Here is a 17609-nt window from a genome sequence, read left to right on the forward strand (position 1 = left end):
GTGGTTTCATATAAATTGGAGTATTATTTGTTCTGGTTCCATGAAAAATGTTGTTGGTATTTTGATGAGGATTGCATTAAGTCTATAGATTGCTTTGGGTAGTATGGACATTTTATCAATATTCCCCATATCTTTCCATTTGTTTGTGTCATCTTCAATTATTTCATTAATGTTTTATAGTTTTCAAGGTACAGGTATTTCACCTCCTTCTTTAAGTTTATTCCTAGGTATTTTATTATTTTTGGTACAATTGTAAATGAGATTTTTTTAAAAGATTTTATTTTTAAGTAATCTCTACACCGTACATGGGGCTAAAACTTATTACCTCAAGATCAAGAGTTGCATGGCTCCACTGGTGCCAGCCAGGTGCCCCAAGATTGTCTTCTTAATTTCTGTTTCTGCTACTTCATTATTAGTGTATAGAAATGCAACAGTATTCTGTATATTGATTTTTTTTGTCCTGTGACTTTACTGCATTCATTTATCAGTTCTAATAGTTTTTTGGTAGAGTTGTTAGGGTTTTCTTCATGTATTATGTCATCTGCTTGTAGTGAGAGTGTCACATCTACCTTACCAATTTGGACACATTTTATTTCTTCTTCTTGTTTGATTGCTGAGGCTATGACTTTCAGTACTGTGTTGAATAAAAGTGGTAAGAACATGGACATCCTTGTTTTATTCCTGATCTTAGAGGAAAAGCTCTGCTTTTCACCATCGGGTATGATGTTAGCTGTGGATTTTTCTTTCTTAAATATATTTTAAGTTTATTTATTTTGAGAGAGAGCACAAGAGGGGGAGGAACAGAGAGGAAGGGAGGGAGAGGATATCCCAAAGAGGTTCCACACTGTCAGCGCAGAGCTCAATGTGGGACTCAAACTCACAAACCATGAGATCATGACCTGAGCTGAAATGAAGAGTTGGACGCTTAACCAACTGAGCCAGCAGGTGCCCCTGGGGGTTTTTCATGTATGGTTTTTATTATGTTGAAGCATGTTCCCTCTAAACTTATTTTGTTGAAAGTTTGAGACTAAGGCTTCTAAAAGTAAAAATTCAGATAAATTTAATTAAGACTGCTAGAAAATGATAAGGAAAGCAACTCTGTATGCAAGGAAAGTAAGCTTTGGTTTTGATGAGAAAGTTATAAGGAATGGGAATACATTTTTGCTGAGGGAAAAGAAAATAATTTTGCCCTAAAATAAGATTTGTTATTTAGAGATAGAAGGCTTAAGACAAAATCTGAATGAGAAAGTTGTACGTTTATGAAGGGAAATCTTTGGAAAATAATTTTATGCATGGTCACAACTAAGATTGGAATGAATGAGTTTTATTTATTTTTTGTTTTGTTTTTTTAATGTTGTATTATTTAATTTTGAGAGGGATAGACATAGCATGAGCAGGGGAGGGCAGAGAGAGAGAGGGAGACACAGAATCTGAAGCAGGCTCCAGGCTCTGAGCTGTCAGCACAGAGCCCAACGAGGGGCTCGAACTCACAAACCGTCGGTTATGACCTGAGCCAGGTCATGATCATGCAGTTCATGAGTTTGAACCCCTCATCAGGCTCTGTGGTGACATCTCAGAGCCTAGAGCCTGCTTCAGATTCTGTGTCTCCCTCTCTTCCCCTCTATCTCTCATGCTCTTTCTCAAGAATAAACAAATATTTAAAATTAAAAGTGCTCATGGAGGATTGTCTTCCAACACAATCTATTGATGGGATACATTTCAAGCAGGTCTCGAGGATACAAGTGGGTCATGTCATGTACTTCTGTTGCACAAGCTTTTCTCCCTCATCTGACACCTTAGGAATTGGTGCGGTGGAGAGAGATGGTGAGTGGGTGTCCTAGGCCTGTCGTGGATGGGACAGCTTAATAGGTTGGTGTAGCTGAAAATGGACTGCTTTTGCAATAGTCCCATTCAGGGTTGACTCTGAAAGATAGTGGTGAGGGAAAGACCTCCCAGTGGGCAGAGTTTTGAACAGTAATATACCTGGTTATTAACATGTTTAAGGGAAAAAGGAGGCCTGATCAATGATACATATGGACTCCTGAGCATCAGGGGCAAATATATTAGTGGGTGAGTCCGGGGTATGAAGGGACTAACACTGAGAGATTGGAAATAAAAGGTCTGGAGAAAAAGCATGTGGACAGACCCACAGGTGTGGGCAGAAGATACCCACTGCAGCGGAGGCACTGAATCATCAAGTGGTTAGAATGATTCATCCATTAAAGCGTAACCACCTCCTTTCCTGCACAGGGGGTCTTGAAGCTATGATGACAGGGGTGGAGACTATGAATGGGCTCAAACTAGAACTGTATTCTATCCAGAGGGCACTTTAAGACCGAGGTAACCTCCACTGCTATGCTGGAGGCCGAGCCGGCTCCGGCAGGTCCAGGGGTCCCTGAAGGATGGACGGTGTCGGAGAGAGAGAGAGTGAGAGAGCCCCGAGATTCTTTCTGATCACCAGGCAGGCATCTCTGTCCTGTCGGTTTTGGTGTCTTTATTTAAAGGTTCAACAACAATATGAGGTCAGAGAAAAGGAATTTCTTACAATGAGAGGCCTTTTGTGATACAATTGCAGAATTATCCCAGTCATAGTGAATTTACGACCAAGAAAATAACAGGATGCTCTTAGTGAAAAACAGGATAACATATAGGTTGAATTGTATACAGATAAGCTAGGAGTNACTATTTTTCAAGATGCAGTGTATACTTGGAACCAATGGCCATCATATGTTGCTTTGTCTCCACTGGATAGAATACATATGTTTGGGAAACAGTAAGTGGAAGTACAATGGCTTCTCTTATCATCTCTCTAGCAATTCACTTGGGAACACTCCTGAACTAGAGGTTCTGTTCCATGGACAGGGCGGGATTGGCCTGATTATTATGGAAGACAGGGCTGCTGCTGCAGGAGCAGGGCAATATGTGCCTGGAACATAACAGGTTCTCTCCTGGTACCTCTAGGACATGATAATTACAAGTGGGCAATTGTAGCACCCATGACCTTACACGGGCAAGATAAACAGGGACTCATTTGCCTCAGATGGGATGAAGGTATGGGCATGCCATCAGGTGCAAGCATTCTAGACCAACAGCGTGCGGATCTAGAATGTGTGGTAGAGGAGAGAGGTGATATATATTTTTTTTAGGTTTATTTATTTTTATTAAAAAAATTTTTTTTTATGTTTTATTTCTGAGAGAGAGACACACACAGCATGAGCAGGGGAGGGTCAGAGAGAGAGGGAGACACAGAATCCGAAACAGGCTCCAGGCTCTGAGCTAGATGTCAGCTCGAACCCACGAGCCATGAGATCATGACCTGAGCTGAAGTCGGATGCTTAACCGACTGAGCCACCCAGGTGCCCCTAAAATTTATTTATTTTTGAGAGAGAGAGCATGCTCATGCACACACATGCATGCACAAGCTGGGGAGGGGCAGAGAGAGAGAGAGAGAGACAGAGGACCTGAAGGGGCTCTGTGCTGATAGCAGAGAGCCTAATATGGGGCTTGAACTCGTGAGATCATGAAATAAAAAACTGAGTTGAAGTCTGATGCTTAACTTACTGAGCCATCCAGATACCTGAGGAGAGAGGTGATAAATATCAGTATTGGCCTCAGGGCCATTTGTAGCTGTAGGGACTTTAGTAGAGCTTATTCTAATGAACCTCCTGTTGTAAGTCCCTTTTTTCCCCCTCTTTTTGAAAATTATGACCAACCATCACCCAGAGGAAGCAGTGACAGGAAACGAATAAACTTAATGTAGGTCCTGAGTGTATCTCAACAATGCAGAGTGAACTGCAGTAGACTTGTGTCTTCCTCCTCCCCTCACAAAATACTACATAAAGGTCCGGCTTCTCTTATCAATGCTTGCATCTTTTTGCCTGAGGACTTTGCATGAGTCAGAGCCTAAACTGCCTAAATGCAGAGTCCAGAAGTGCCAAGAATTAACACCCCCTGGTGTTTATTCAGAGCAGCCAAAATCAGTGACTAATGGGAATTGGTATATAAATATCTCTATCTCTGGCCCCACAGGTCAAATAACTTAAAGACACATGTACCTCCCAGAGTTCCTCTATGGTATTCAACTCCAACTATCCATAGTGGTAACTTGCTTACTGATGTATTCTATTAGATGTTTCTCCTTCCCTGTCTCATTTCCCCATTCCACCAGTGGTAATTCCACGGGATTACCTCCCCAATAAACCTCCTGTACTCAAACTCATGTCTGAGGGTCTTCCTCTGGGGGAACCCAAAGTGACAGAGACAATCTGAGTATGAGTTCATACCTCAGGAGTAAAAGTAGACTGGAAATAGATTGGTCCTAAACAAGACTGAAGCCTAGTTTCAAATCAGCTCAATACCTGACTGGATTACAGTGATTTGTTTTTCCTCTATCTACATGTTAGAAGTAAATGTAAATCCTCCCTGGAGAAAGATCATTCTGGGCTTCAAATTATCTCTATAATTTCATACATAAGGCCTGGCATTCAAATAAAAGCAGCCAGGCAAACAACCAAAAATGACTGCAAATGAAAGGAAAAGTAGACAAGAGAAACAGACCCACAGGATGTTCCAGATTTTAATATTATCAGACACAATTAAATTATTTTCAAGTAATTATCATATGTTCAATACAATAACAATGGAGAACTTTAGCAGAAAACTAGAAACTATTAACTGGAATCATTATAAAAACCCTACAGCCAATATATATCTGAAATTAAAACTTCAATAGATAAAATTAACAGCAGACTGGACAAACTAAAGAGGATTGGTAAACTGGAAAACAGACCAGAAGAAAATCCCCAAATTGAAACATGGAAGTCAGAAATCTAAAAAGAATATGACACACTTCCAGAAAGACAGATTGAAGAACTTTTCTCTACCCCTTCCACTAAGCACAACTAAAATCCCCAAGCATTATATATAAAACAAAAGTAAGAAGAGACTCTGAAAGGTTCAGAGAAGGCAGAACAGCTGGGGACCTTATCTGGATCTGAGAAATGACATGGTTGTGAGTTTTCCCTGGCTTTTCTTTAACCTAGACTTGATGCTGGAGAAATTGGCAACCTGGAAACATCAATAGGCACAGACAAAAATCCTCAGTAAAGTCTGCTCTTTCTAGGGGCACCTGGGTGGCTTAGTCGGTTAAGCGTCCGACTTTCACTTAGGTCATGATCTCGCGGTTCGTGGGTTCGAGCCCCGCGTCGGGCTCTGTGCTGACTGCCAGCTCAGAGCCTGGAGCCTGTTTCAGTCTGTGACTCCCTCTCTCTCTGACCCTCCCCTGCTCACACTATCTCTCTCTCTCTCTTCTAGAAATAAATAAAACATTAAAAAAAAAAAAGTCTGCTCTTTCTAGCCAAAGGACCAGGAAAAGGTCAAGAAGAAAAGAAAGAAAAAAGAAAGAAAATAAATTTGAGATGGGGGGGAGGGCAGAAGGGGAGAGAGAGAGAGAGAGAGAGAGAGAGAGAGGGGAGAATCTCAAGCAGGCTCCACAGTGCACATCCTGATGCAGGGCTTGATGATACAACCCTGGGATCATGACCTGAGCCCAAATCAAGAGTTGTACACTCAACCTGAGCCACCCAGGTGCCCCTTGACAGTTTTTTTTTTTTTAAATAATTGCTACAACTTATTGAGTACCAGATACTTGAAAAATTTTTAAGTTTATTTATTTTTGAGAGAGAGCAAGTGGGTGAGGGGCAGAAAGAGAGGGAGAGAGAGAGAGAGAGAGAGAGAGAGAGAGAGAGAGAGAGAATTCCAAGCAGGCTCTGCACTGTCAGCACAGAGCCTGACATGGGCTTGATCTAATGAATTTTGAGATCATAACTTGAGCTGAAACCAAGAGTCAGACACTTAACCAACTGAGCCACCCAGTTGCCCCAATACTTTTAAAGAGAGAGAACACAAGTGAGCAAGGGGCAGAGAGAATGGGAGACAGAATCCCACAGGGGGCAGAGAGAGCGAGCTCACCCAAAGTGGTGCATGAGCTCACTCAAACTGGGGCTCGTGCTCACCGGAAGCGGGGCTTGAACTTCCCAACCATGAGATCATGACCTGAGTCAGAGTCTTAACTGAGCCACCCAGTTTCCTCCTTAATAGAAAACTCTTAAAAAGACAATGATTGCTCTTCTCCAGCCAAACTCCTCAGAAACACCCATGGTTAGCAAAAATTGAAGTGGGGATCTCAGATTTCACCCTATGAGGTTCTGACAAGATTACTCAACCCCTGACTAGGTGGTATTAGAGAAGGCTGAGTAGGGAGCTGGGGCTTTCATCCCTGCTGGGTGACAACACTCCTCCCAACCTCCTGTTGTGTCTGTTTGGAGAGGCTGGATTTTCATCCTCATTTGTAGTAAGGAGATACCCCTCCCTCTTCCTGCTGGTGTGGCATTTTGAGGCCATGTGGAGAGTCAGAACTTTCACGCTGTCCACAGATAACATGGACTGAGGCCACTCCATTCAATGTCAGTCAGGCCATATGAAGTAATACACAATGAAGCAATCCGGCCCCTCCCAGGCAGGGCTGGAGCAGAGGCCCAGAGGGGAGTCAGAATTCCCAACTCTGCCCAGCAGTGAGGTGGAACTCCTCTCTGACCTTAGGTTTTAACATTAGCTGAGTGGAGATCCCGGACTCCCCGTTCCCCCACCAACCTGTCAGTAATGAGGCAATGCCACCTGTTTTCCCAACAGGGTAGTTATTAGAGGAGTCCTAGCAAAATAGAATATTTAAGACAGACCCAGAGTCTTATAAATGCCCCACATACTCAGGTTTCAGAAAAAAATTACTTCTCATACCAAGAATCAAGAAAATATCAACCTGAATTTTAAAATGTCACCAGATTTCAAGATAACAGATTTAGGAATTACCCAATGATGATTTGATTTTAATTTTTTAGAGAAAGAGTACGAAGGAGAGGGGCAGAGAGAATCTTAAGCAGGCTCCATGCTGAGTATGGCTCGATCCCATGACCCTGAGATCACGACCTGAGCTGTAATCAAGAGTTGGTCACTCAACTGACTGAACCACCCAGGTGCTCCCCCCCCACCCCCGCCGCCCCACAGTGATTTTAAAGCAGTCATCACAAAAATGCTGCAATGAGCAGTTACAAAAACACTTGAAACAATGGAAAACTAGAGTCTNTACCTGAGCTGAAATCAAGAGATGGTCACTCAACTGACTGAACCACCCAGGTGCTCCCTCCCCCACCCCCGCCGCCCCACAGTGATTTTAAAGCAGTCATCACAAAAATGCTGCAATGAGCAGTTACAAAAACACTTGAAACAATGGAAAACTAGAGTCTCAGCAAATAAATATGAGACATGAGGAACCAGATTGACATGTTGTACCTGAGACACATGATTGTTGGGGGGAACCCCCTATGGGATGGACTAAACAGTAGAAAGGAAGGAACTGAGGGGAAAAAATTGGTATTCTTGAATAATAGAAATTATACGATCTAAATAACAGAAAAAAGATGGGAAAAAATGACCAGAGGATCAGGGACCTTTTGAAATATGACAAAAGATCTAGTATTCCTGTCAAGAATCCCATAAAGAAGAAAGTGGGCAGGGCTGAAAAAATATCAAAGACATATGATTGAAAACTCCCAAATTGGGCAAAAGATCTAAACGTTCAGATTTGAGAAGTAGAGTTAATCTCTAAAAAGGACAAACCCTCGGTCGCCTGGGTGGCTCAGTCAGTTAAGCGTCCAACTTCGGCTCAGGTCAATCAAGATCTCATGGTTAGTGGGTTCGAACCCCGCATCGGGCTCTGTGCTAACGGCCAGCTCAGAGCCTGGAGCCTGTCTTCAGATTCTGTGTCTCCCTCTCTCTCTGACCCTCCCCTGCTCTTGCTGTCTCTCTCTCTCTCTCAAAAATAAATAAAACATTAAAAAAATTTTTTAAAGGATAAACCCAAAGAATATATACTAAGACACATCACAGTCGAACATCTTTTGAAAACCCAGCCATCACTTTTGTAAAGTTTTACTAATTTACATGTTACCTACAGCTGCATTCCCACTACAACAGCAAACATATACACTTAAAACACACACAAGAAAAAATACAGTGAGCCTTCATTGATTCATCACCCAGTTCTTTTTCCTCTTAAATAGTTTATTGTCAAGTTGGTTTCCATATAACACCCAGTGCTCATCNGGATACGTGCAAACATATTCATCGCCCAGTTTCAACTATTATTATCTCACAGCCAATCTTACTTGGTCTATACTCCCCCTCTCCTCCCTTCCATTTCTCCCAACCCTTCTGGATTATTCTGAAGCAAAACCAAGACACCACAACTTTTCCAGGAATCCTTTCCTGTGACTGTTGAAAGGGAGGCGGTATTCTTTCTTCTGCTAGTAGAATAAGCCAGGGATTGTAGGCAACCACTTTTGCAACCATTCAGAACCTTCTAGTGACTTCCTATCTCATACAGAACAAAATAATCTACAAAACAAGGGTGTCTGGCTGGCTCAGTCAGTAGAGTATGTGACTTTAGATCTCGGGGTTGAAGTTCGAGCCCCACGTTGGGTGTGGAGATTACTTAGAAATAAAATTTTAAAAAACAAAACAAATAAACAAAAACAAAACACAGTGATCTACAAAGTCCTACATAATCCGGCCCCTGGATCTTTCTCTAACCCCATTTCCTAACACTCTAACACCCATTCTTCAACACTCAGCTTCAACCAGCTTCCACTATACTGGTCTCCTTGCTGTACAATGAACATATTAAGGATGATTCTGCTTCGGTGAGTCACTATTTCCTCTGCTTGCATAATCTTCCCTGGGTTATTATCTATACAGGCCTCTCCCTAACTTCCTAAGAATTCTACTTTTAGAAGGTGGTTATCTGTCTATTCAACATTTACTGAGCACCTTCAATCTTCCTGACATCGTTACAAGTTCTTGGGATATGCAGTGAACAAAGTAAAACATCTCTGAGGTCATGGAGCTTACCTTTCAGAGGTGTGAAAGTAAACTCCTAGAGAGAAACAGCGGAGAAGGGAAATATGGATAGCGGTAACAAGGGAAGTTGTGGCAATTTTAATTAGTGAGGGAAGGTCTCGCTGAAATAAACATCTGAAGGAGAGTGAAATGTGCATATCTAGAAGAGGATGGTGTTTGAGGAATAAGGAGGCCAGCGAGGTCACAGCACTAGAGGAGAAAGTGGCTGGCATTGTTGTCAGAAAGATGTAGTGGCACAGAAAATATCATTATTTATTTATTTAAAGTTTATCTTTATTTATTTTGAAAGGGATGTAGACAGCAATTGGGGAAGGGACAGAGAGAGGGAGACAGAATCCCACGCAGGCTCTGTGCAGTCTGTGGACCCTGATGCAGGGCTCAAGTTGCAGAACTGTGAGATCACAACGTGAGCCAAAATCTAGTCAGATGCTAAACTTAGCCACCCAGGTACCCCACACAGTAGAAATTGTAAAGATGATTACAACAACTTTGGTAAACTGATATGGAAGCCTCTGGCTTTTGAGATGGGTAACTTGACATTTAGTTTTAACAGGCTCACTCTGGCTTGTTGACTGAGAACAGTTAAGATGGATAACTGATTCCATTGATGCTCCAAATTCTCTACCACTGCCTTTGTCCACACCTTTTGCCATGTAATCTTGTAATATCCTCCCACGTAGTTACTGGGACCCAGCCACGTGACTTTCTTTCACCGATGGGTATTAGCAAATTGGTCCTGGGACACCATTCCTGGGGGGCAGGACAAGCCTCAAAGCCTGACCTGCTTTGCTTTTAAAGATATCTAAACCCATTATTTTTTTTTAAGTTTATTTATTTTGAGAGCTTGCAAGTGGGGGAGGAGCAGAGAGAGTGACAGAGAATCCCAAGAGGGCTATGCACTAACAGTGCAGAGCCCGATGTGGGCCTCAAACTCATGAAACCATGAGATCACGACCTCAACTGAAAACAAGTCAGATGTTTAACTGACTGAGCCACCCAAGGGATCCCTAAACCCATTCTTTGTTTAAATGTTTATTTTGAGGTAGAGCACAACAGCAAGCAGGGAAGGTGCAGAGGAAGAAAGAGGGAGAATCCTAAGCAGGCTCCACACTGTCAGTGCAGAGCACTATGCGGGGCTTGACCTCAAGGAATGGTGAGATCATGACCTGAGCCAAAATCGGGAGTTGGACACTTAACCAAGTCACCCAGGCACCCCAAAGATCTATAAGCCCTTAAAGGTTTATGTCATTCAAATTATTGCATCTTACTCTCTAACATGCAACCAATCCACTTCTCTGACATCTTAAAGACTATTAGTACAACTGAATATCCAGGTCACCATCTACAATGGCAAAATTTATGTAACTCAAAAATTAGGACTATAGGACATAATTTGAGATTACCTAAGGTTAACTCATTTAAAATGTACTCTTAAGAAGAAGATTCAGAGAAATCCTCAGCATAGGCAACCTTAATGTAATTTTTGGGTGGGAATTAACCCTGATTTATTGTATTGCAGGGGACCAAAGGAACATGCAAAATACGAGGCAAGATATATGTGTCTCCTTCCAGAACTAACAGCTTTTGTATCATCTAGGCCACTATTCCAGTTGTGCTTTTCATCTATTAAACATACCCATAACTTTGAGGTAAATACTGTAATATTCCTTAGTTTTACAAATAATACAGACAAGAACAGACTCAGTGACATTCCAAAGTCATGCAGCTAGTAAGGGCTAGTTTTGAATCCAGATGGTCTGGATCTGGAGTTGAGATCCTTATTCTGGCAACAAAAATTAATACTACCCCCTACAAATTTGCTTAAAATTTCTTAGCCTTTATTTTTAAATTTCTAAAAAACCCCAAAACTTTCTCCAATAAACAGTGCAAGAACTGGACACCCACATGCAAAGATTAATCCTTCAAAAATTAACTCAAACAGATAGATTTAAATGTGAAATACAACAAAGCATTAAAACTCCTAAGGAGAAAAGCTAGATGATCTTGAGCATGGTGACTTTTGAAGAGACAGCAATGGCATAACCCATGAAAAAAACTGACAATTTAGATTCTCTAAAAACATCTGCTCTGTGAAAGACAAGGTTAAGAGAAAAAAAGTCAAGCCAGACTGGAAGAAAATATTTGTAAAAGACAGGTCTAATGAAGGACTATAATCCCAAATATACAAAGAACTTTTTTAATGTTTATTTTTGAGAAAGTACACACGTATGCCTGCACAGAGGAGAGGCAGAGAGAAAAATCCCAAGCAGGGTCCGCACTGTCAGCGTAGAAATGGATGTGGGGCTCGAATGAGTTCTGACATCATGACCTGAATGGATACCAAGAGTCTGATGCTCAACTGAGCCACCCAGGTGCCCTACCAAAAACTCTCTATCCTTATCATTTAATCTAGCAATTACTTATCTATCCAAAGGAATTGCAAATTTAGGTCCACAAAAAAACCTGTCCATGGGGATTTTTAGTAACTTTATTAAAAACTCTCAAAACTATAAAGATGTCCTTTAGTAGGTAAGTGGATAAGCTATACTACACCCAGACAACAGAATACTAATTCAGAACTAAAAAGTTAACTATAAAGCTATGAATAGATGAAAAAACCTTAAATGCACATTACTTAAGTGAAAGAAGACAATCTGAAAGGCTAAATACTATTATTCCAATGATAGGGCATTCTAGAAAAGGTAAAACTACAGTGAAAAGATTGGTGGATGCCAAAGTATGGAAGGGGGAGGGATAACATAGAGTTCAGATTTTTAGAGCAGTGAAAATACTCCATATTCTAGAATGATGGATGTCCAAACCCACAGAATGTATTACACAGAAGTGAACTAGAGCAATCTATGAACTTTGGGTGATTATGTCAACATTGGTTCAATTATAATATGTACCCACTGGAGAGGGATGTTCATAATGGAGGAGGCTATGCAAATGTGGGGGCAGGAGGTACATCGATCTATCTTCCAATTCTGCTGTGAACCTTCAACTCTTAAAAGTCCCTTTAAAAAGTCTTGAGGGGCACCTGGGTGGCTCAGTTGGTTAAGCTTTCTACTTTGGCTCAGGTCATAATCTCACGGTTCGTGGGTTCGAGCCCCGCATTGGGCTCTGTGCTGACAGCAAGCTCAGAGCCTAGAGCCTGCTTCGAATTGTCTCCCTCTCTCTGACCCTCCCCTGCTCACATTGCCTCTTTCTCTCTCTCAGAAATAAATAAAACATTAAAAAATTTAAAAAACATATATATATTTTTTTAAACGTTTGTTTATTTTTGAGACAGAAAGAGAGGGAGACATAGAATCCGAAACAGTCTCCAGGCTCTAAGCTATCAGCACAGAGCCTGATGCGGGGCTCGAACCCATGGACTGCGAGATCATGACCTGAGCTGAAGTCAGCCACTTTACTGACTGAGCCACCCAGGCGCCCCGAGGAGGTGCTCCTTCTGATCCGGCAGGCAGCCCTGTGGAGTTGGGGCTCTGGGGCTCCCGTTTCTGCAGGACAGTCACAGAAATGTGAAGTGCAGTTCAAGGTAATAGCTCGGGAGCAGCATGGCTGAGAGTGGNAATCATGAGAGCATGTGCACAAGCAAGGGAGGGGAACAGGGAGAATCTCAAGCAGTCTCCATGCCCAGCTCAGAGCCAAACACGGGGGTTGATCTCACTTGACCTGAGCCAAAAGGATGCCTAGGGTGCCTAGGTGGCTCAGTTGTTAAGCATCTGACGTTGACTCAGGTAATGATCTCACAGTTGGTGAATTTGAGTCCCACGTTGGGTAAAACCATGAGGCCTGGGTGAGCCAGGCTACTTTTCCTCTCTGCCCCTGGATCTCTTGTGGCCTTTCTTGCTCTTGAAAAGTCAGATGCTTAACTGAATCAGCCAGGCATCTCCAAGTCTTAAAAAACAAAATAAGTAAAACTCTGACTGCAGAGTCCTAAATGGACCAAGCATAAATAAAAACATGGACAAAAGCCTGACTTCTGTCAGTCACTTGACAATTAAAACTTGGCTGTAAAGTATTCTGGAGTTAATTATTTTTAATTTTTTTAAGATTTTATTTTACTTAAAAATTTTTATTTGAGAGAGACAAAGTGTGAATACGGGAGAGGCAGAGAATGGGGGAAGACACAGAATCCAAAGGAGGCTCCAGGCTCTGAGCTGTCAGCACAGAGCCTGATGCGGGTCTCAGAACTCACAGACCATGAAATCATGACCTGAGCCGAAGTCAGACGCTTAACTGACCAAAGCACCCAGGCACCCTAAAGATTTTAAGTAATGTCTACACCCAATGTTGGACTCCAATTAAAAACCCCAAGATCAAGAGTTGCATGCTCTACCAACGGAGTCAGCCAAGCACCCCTCTGGAAGCTTTTCTGTCATTATGAGTCTTAAATGAGCATAGGACCTGTGAGGCCATTTGCAGTATCCTGGTGGGGAGGGGCAGAAGATAAATTTAAACAGGAATAGAGTTTGGAAAAAATTTATGGCCAATTTCTAGTTCTTTGCATCCTGGAATTTGGACTCATTAAGACTTGGTTTTAAGAAAGGAAGAAGCCCCGTGCTGGCAATCCCTAAAATGGAAACAAAGCTAACTATTTTCCAAAGACTTAAGAAAGCCTCCAAGAATGGAAATTTACGTAGGAAGAAAACTGGTGCTAAAAACAAATTATACAGATTCCTTTAAACTTCATAAGCACAAAAAATTTATTCTGGGTAAGTAATTTTATACAGTAATTACTGGAAAAAAATGCTCACTACTTTAGCTATTTACTTAACAATTCAAACTATCCAAGCAAAATAAACATGGCAATAAAAAAAAAGTAATAAATTTACAAAAGCTATACAAAATAACTTATTTAAAAATTAGACTGATACAGTCTATAAAATCTCTTCAAGAGAGCTATACAGTTACAGATCTATCTATCTTTTTTCAGGGGGTGAAAGAAAGGATGCTTTAAGGCTTCTTTGAGAGTAATCCTTTTAGCTGGATCGTACTCTAACATTTTCTCAATGAGGTCAAAGAGAAGCTCATGTTCAGCATCCTGAGAGAGCATAAATTCCTGAAAGAAAAAGAGAATACAGTCAACAGTCTTTTCCACTACCATTTATTATAATTTTATTTTCTAGCATAAAAAGAAGTAAAGGTTTTGATCATTTAAGAAATGGCCCAAGCTCACCTTCAGAGGTTTACAGCGTCTTGAAACATATCTGCCAGCAGAACTGTGTTCATCCCAGTCTAATCGATCATGATGGAAATATTTACGTTTCCTAAAAGTAAATACCCATTCATGTTTACAATGTTGACAATGAAAACATAAAACATCCAGCAAAAGTGATTGGTTTCATCATTTATGGTTTTACCGATCAAGATTATCCTAGAGACTTTAAAAGATTTCTTATGTGAAATGCATTTGTCAGACTTCATTGTTTCATAAAATTCTAATCAGAATATAAAACCAAGTGGTACAAAGGATGAACCTACTCTTAAACATACCTGGTTTTCTGGATCATATGTTTTGGTAAAGGTCCAAGAATTCTTTCCATCATTGCCAAATGCTCCTTACTGTCATGTGTCTAAAATAATAAACAGAATGTGTTAAGCACACAGTGCACTTTGATCTCATTTAACAGAGCTGCTAAACTTCTAGTCCAGCGATCAGAAGTCATGAGGAGGATGATTACTAAAAAAGGGCAAACTTTTAGCAAGCTATATCTGATAATAAATATTAAGGCCCACAGAACAAGGTCACCAGTGACTTCTCTAAATGAACAGTGTAATTGTTTATAAATGCTTAAGATTTTTTTTTTTAAAGAAAATGATGAAAAATACACATATCCAGTAGCATCAGTGTCACAGGACTTTCATTTCTTTATTCTTATCTACGATTAAGTCTATGAGAAAAAGCGCTACCTAAATGTGCATGCTTTGCATTAAAGTGCTCATTCACATAAACAAGCACTTCTCTTGAGGAAAGCCATCGAAACAGATCACTGTCACTTACTGGAAATACTGTAAACCCAAGGTAGTATTCGATAAGAATACATCCTATACTCCAGACATCACATGGTTGGGACCATCCCAGGGCTGGAAAGCAAAGCAAACCGTTAGAAGACTAGAACACTCCATTGTAAAGTGAGCTTCAATAAAGATATATACAGATGTTCCCACAGCAGAATTAAGAAGTAACTTACCTAAAATAACTTCAGGTGCCCTATAATGCCTTGTAGATACCAATGTACTGTGATGTTCATCATCATATGTTGCGCTTCCAAAGTCTACAACTTTAATATCTGGATTTATTAAAGTGCGTTCATCACGTTTCTGAAATTCACAATTCATGGATTAAGGAAGTATAACATTAAGAAAGCATAAAATATTTCAAACTCTGAAGGAAATAATACACTGAAGACTTACCATTTTGGGATTATATGCCTCTGTGTAGTCAGACTGCACAAATAAGATGTTTTCAGGCTTTAAGTCTGTATGAGTCAACTTATTACTGTGCAGAACTGAGAATGAAACAAACAAGTGCTGTAATAGGAAAATCGAAAACCTAACCCAAACTCAAAAGCCCTACAATAAAAAAATCTCTAATGCCTTTTCTCTACGTCCAAAGTTGTCAACATTCAATAGCTGGCTGAAAAACCACCCACTCCCTTTGAAAGTTAGTCCACTGCCAGCTAACTACTCAAAAAGTAAAGAAAGATGTTATTTTTATCTTACAAAGCCAAAATTTACCATTCTTTAACCTAGTGGTTCTGGGTTAATATTTTCAGTAACCAAGCTTATGGTCTTCTCGATCTTCCTCATACCTACTCTTAAGCCCAGGCTTGCAGGACCTATAGGTGAGACCCCATTTTTTAATTAAAAACCCCAAACAGTCTGGCATTAAATTAGTCTCAACAAACTCAAGTTTCTCAGAGATATGCCAAGTACTCACAATTCACCGACTTGCATATCTGATATGCCATCTTCCTGATATGATCCAGACGAAATGGCAGAAAACCATTTTCCTTAATGAAGTCGTAAGTACTAAGTCCTAGTAGCTCAAATACAATGCAAATATGACCATGATGCTCAAACCACTCCAACATCTGCACACAGCGGCTATAAACATGAAAAAAACATGAAAGATATAGGAGTACAGCTTCTCACAATTCAAATCTATGTGGAAGAATTTTCTGAATTGTGTTTTGATACTTACAATGTACTGCTGGGGTCTGTTGTATTCAAGTGTTCCAGAACTTGTATTTCCGAGCGAGCAGCTTCACAGTATCTATCCACATTTTTAACTATTTTTACTGCTACATGTCTACCTCCTCTGTTAGAAGAAGTCCAAGTTAAAAAAAAAAAAAGTTAAAGATGATGTCCTACTCCTTTTTCCTATTACTCTCTTCAAACTGTACGACTTCTACTTTGACCCACTGTATCTGTTTTCTTAAATTTGTGGTCTAGCATTTGGTTTTATTTGAAGTACTGTATGATGTATTCTCTTGTAACTGCACCTCAATGTGAATAATGAGAATGATCTTTGGGTATACGATAGGATCAGTAATACAAATATATGCTGAATGATGCAGATTTCTTTCATCAAACCACCACTTACATGAATTCTTTTTTGGTCCTTCTACTAAAACGTGTATTAATAGTTGTAATTTAATAAGAATATTGAGGATATCACCACTTCAGTTCATATTCCAATTAAGACTCAAAACATGTACGTAAAGCAGCTTCTCCTTGTAGTAGCTGGCAAATTTTATCAAATTCTTCCTTTTGTCTATGTGACCAGAAAACCTGGGAGATAGTAGGGGGTCAGTATGGAGCTCCTGCTCTCAGAACCTTACTAACTGATGGTAGGAAGCATCCTCTAGTAATTTGTTTAGAAAAGCTCTGCCAGGGGTGCCTGGGTGGCTCAGTTGGTTAAGCATCCGACTTCGGCTCAGGTCATGATCTCACAGTTCGTGGGTTCAAGCCCTGTGTTGGGCTCTGTGCTGACAGCTAGCTCAGAGCCTGGAGCCTGTTTGGGATTCTGTATCTCCCTCTCTCTCTGACCCTCCCCTGTTCATACTGTCTCTCTTAGAAATAAATAAAACATTAAAAAAAATTAGAAAAGCTCTGCCATTCAAAACAGGGAAAAATTCAAACAGGGAACAAAAAAGGCAGAAGAGAAATTTTTTTATATTATCTCAAGAAATTTTAGTTAGGAGTTTGAAGAGCATAAACAAATGGTCACCATTTTACAAGAGTACTCAACCCTGATGGTGTAATCACAGTGAATGATAGCCTCTAAAAATATAGGTTCCTAGGTACTACTCTGAAGACTGCTTCCACATGCTGTAGGTAAGCAAAATTCCAAATACCCTTAACATAAATCTAAGGCTTTGAAAAGTTTTGATTTAGATCATTGACCTTGGGGTAGGGGTAAATCACAACAACTGCCCAGTGGGATTAAAGAATACTTTCTACAACAATAAAACCAGCTCTCAGCTTAAAATTAAAGGCTACAAACACTATTAATAGCTAATGCTTAAAAAATCCAAAGTGCTAGTACCTTTTACTGGGATTTCCCACATTCTAGTAAAAAAAAAAAAAAAAAAAAAAAAAAAAAAAAAAAAAAATTATTTATA

At 40.4% G+C, this 17609-nt stretch overlaps 1 protein-coding gene across 1 annotated transcript in view; it reads right to left on the minus strand.

Annotated features, from left to right (window-relative positions):
* Positions 1–13660: 13660 nt before the first annotated feature.
* CLK1 (CDC like kinase 1) overlaps positions 13661–17609 on the minus strand; it is an 8637-nt gene continuing 4688 nt past the window's right edge. Inside the window, exons 6-13 of the mRNA XM_077747560.1 lie at positions 16187–16303; positions 15923–16089; positions 15397–15491; positions 15174–15303; positions 14984–15066; positions 14476–14555; positions 14159–14249; positions 13661–14041 (exon numbers count right to left, since the gene is read on the minus strand). Coding sequence (XP_077603686.1) covers positions 13898–14041; positions 14159–14249; positions 14476–14555; positions 14984–15066; positions 15174–15303; positions 15397–15491; positions 15923–16089; positions 16187–16303 — 907 coding nt within the window. The 3' untranslated portion in view covers positions 13661–13897. The remainder of the gene's footprint in view (positions 14042–14158; positions 14250–14475; positions 14556–14983; positions 15067–15173; positions 15304–15396; positions 15492–15922; positions 16090–16186; positions 16304–17609) is intronic.

Source organism: Crocuta crocuta, unplaced genomic scaffold (assembly GCF_008692635.1).
Source record: "Crocuta crocuta isolate KB4526 unplaced genomic scaffold, BGI_CrCroc_1.0 scaffold159, whole genome shotgun sequence".
In the NCBI taxonomy this organism is placed as follows: Eukaryota; Metazoa; Chordata; class Mammalia; order Carnivora; family Hyaenidae; genus Crocuta; species Crocuta crocuta.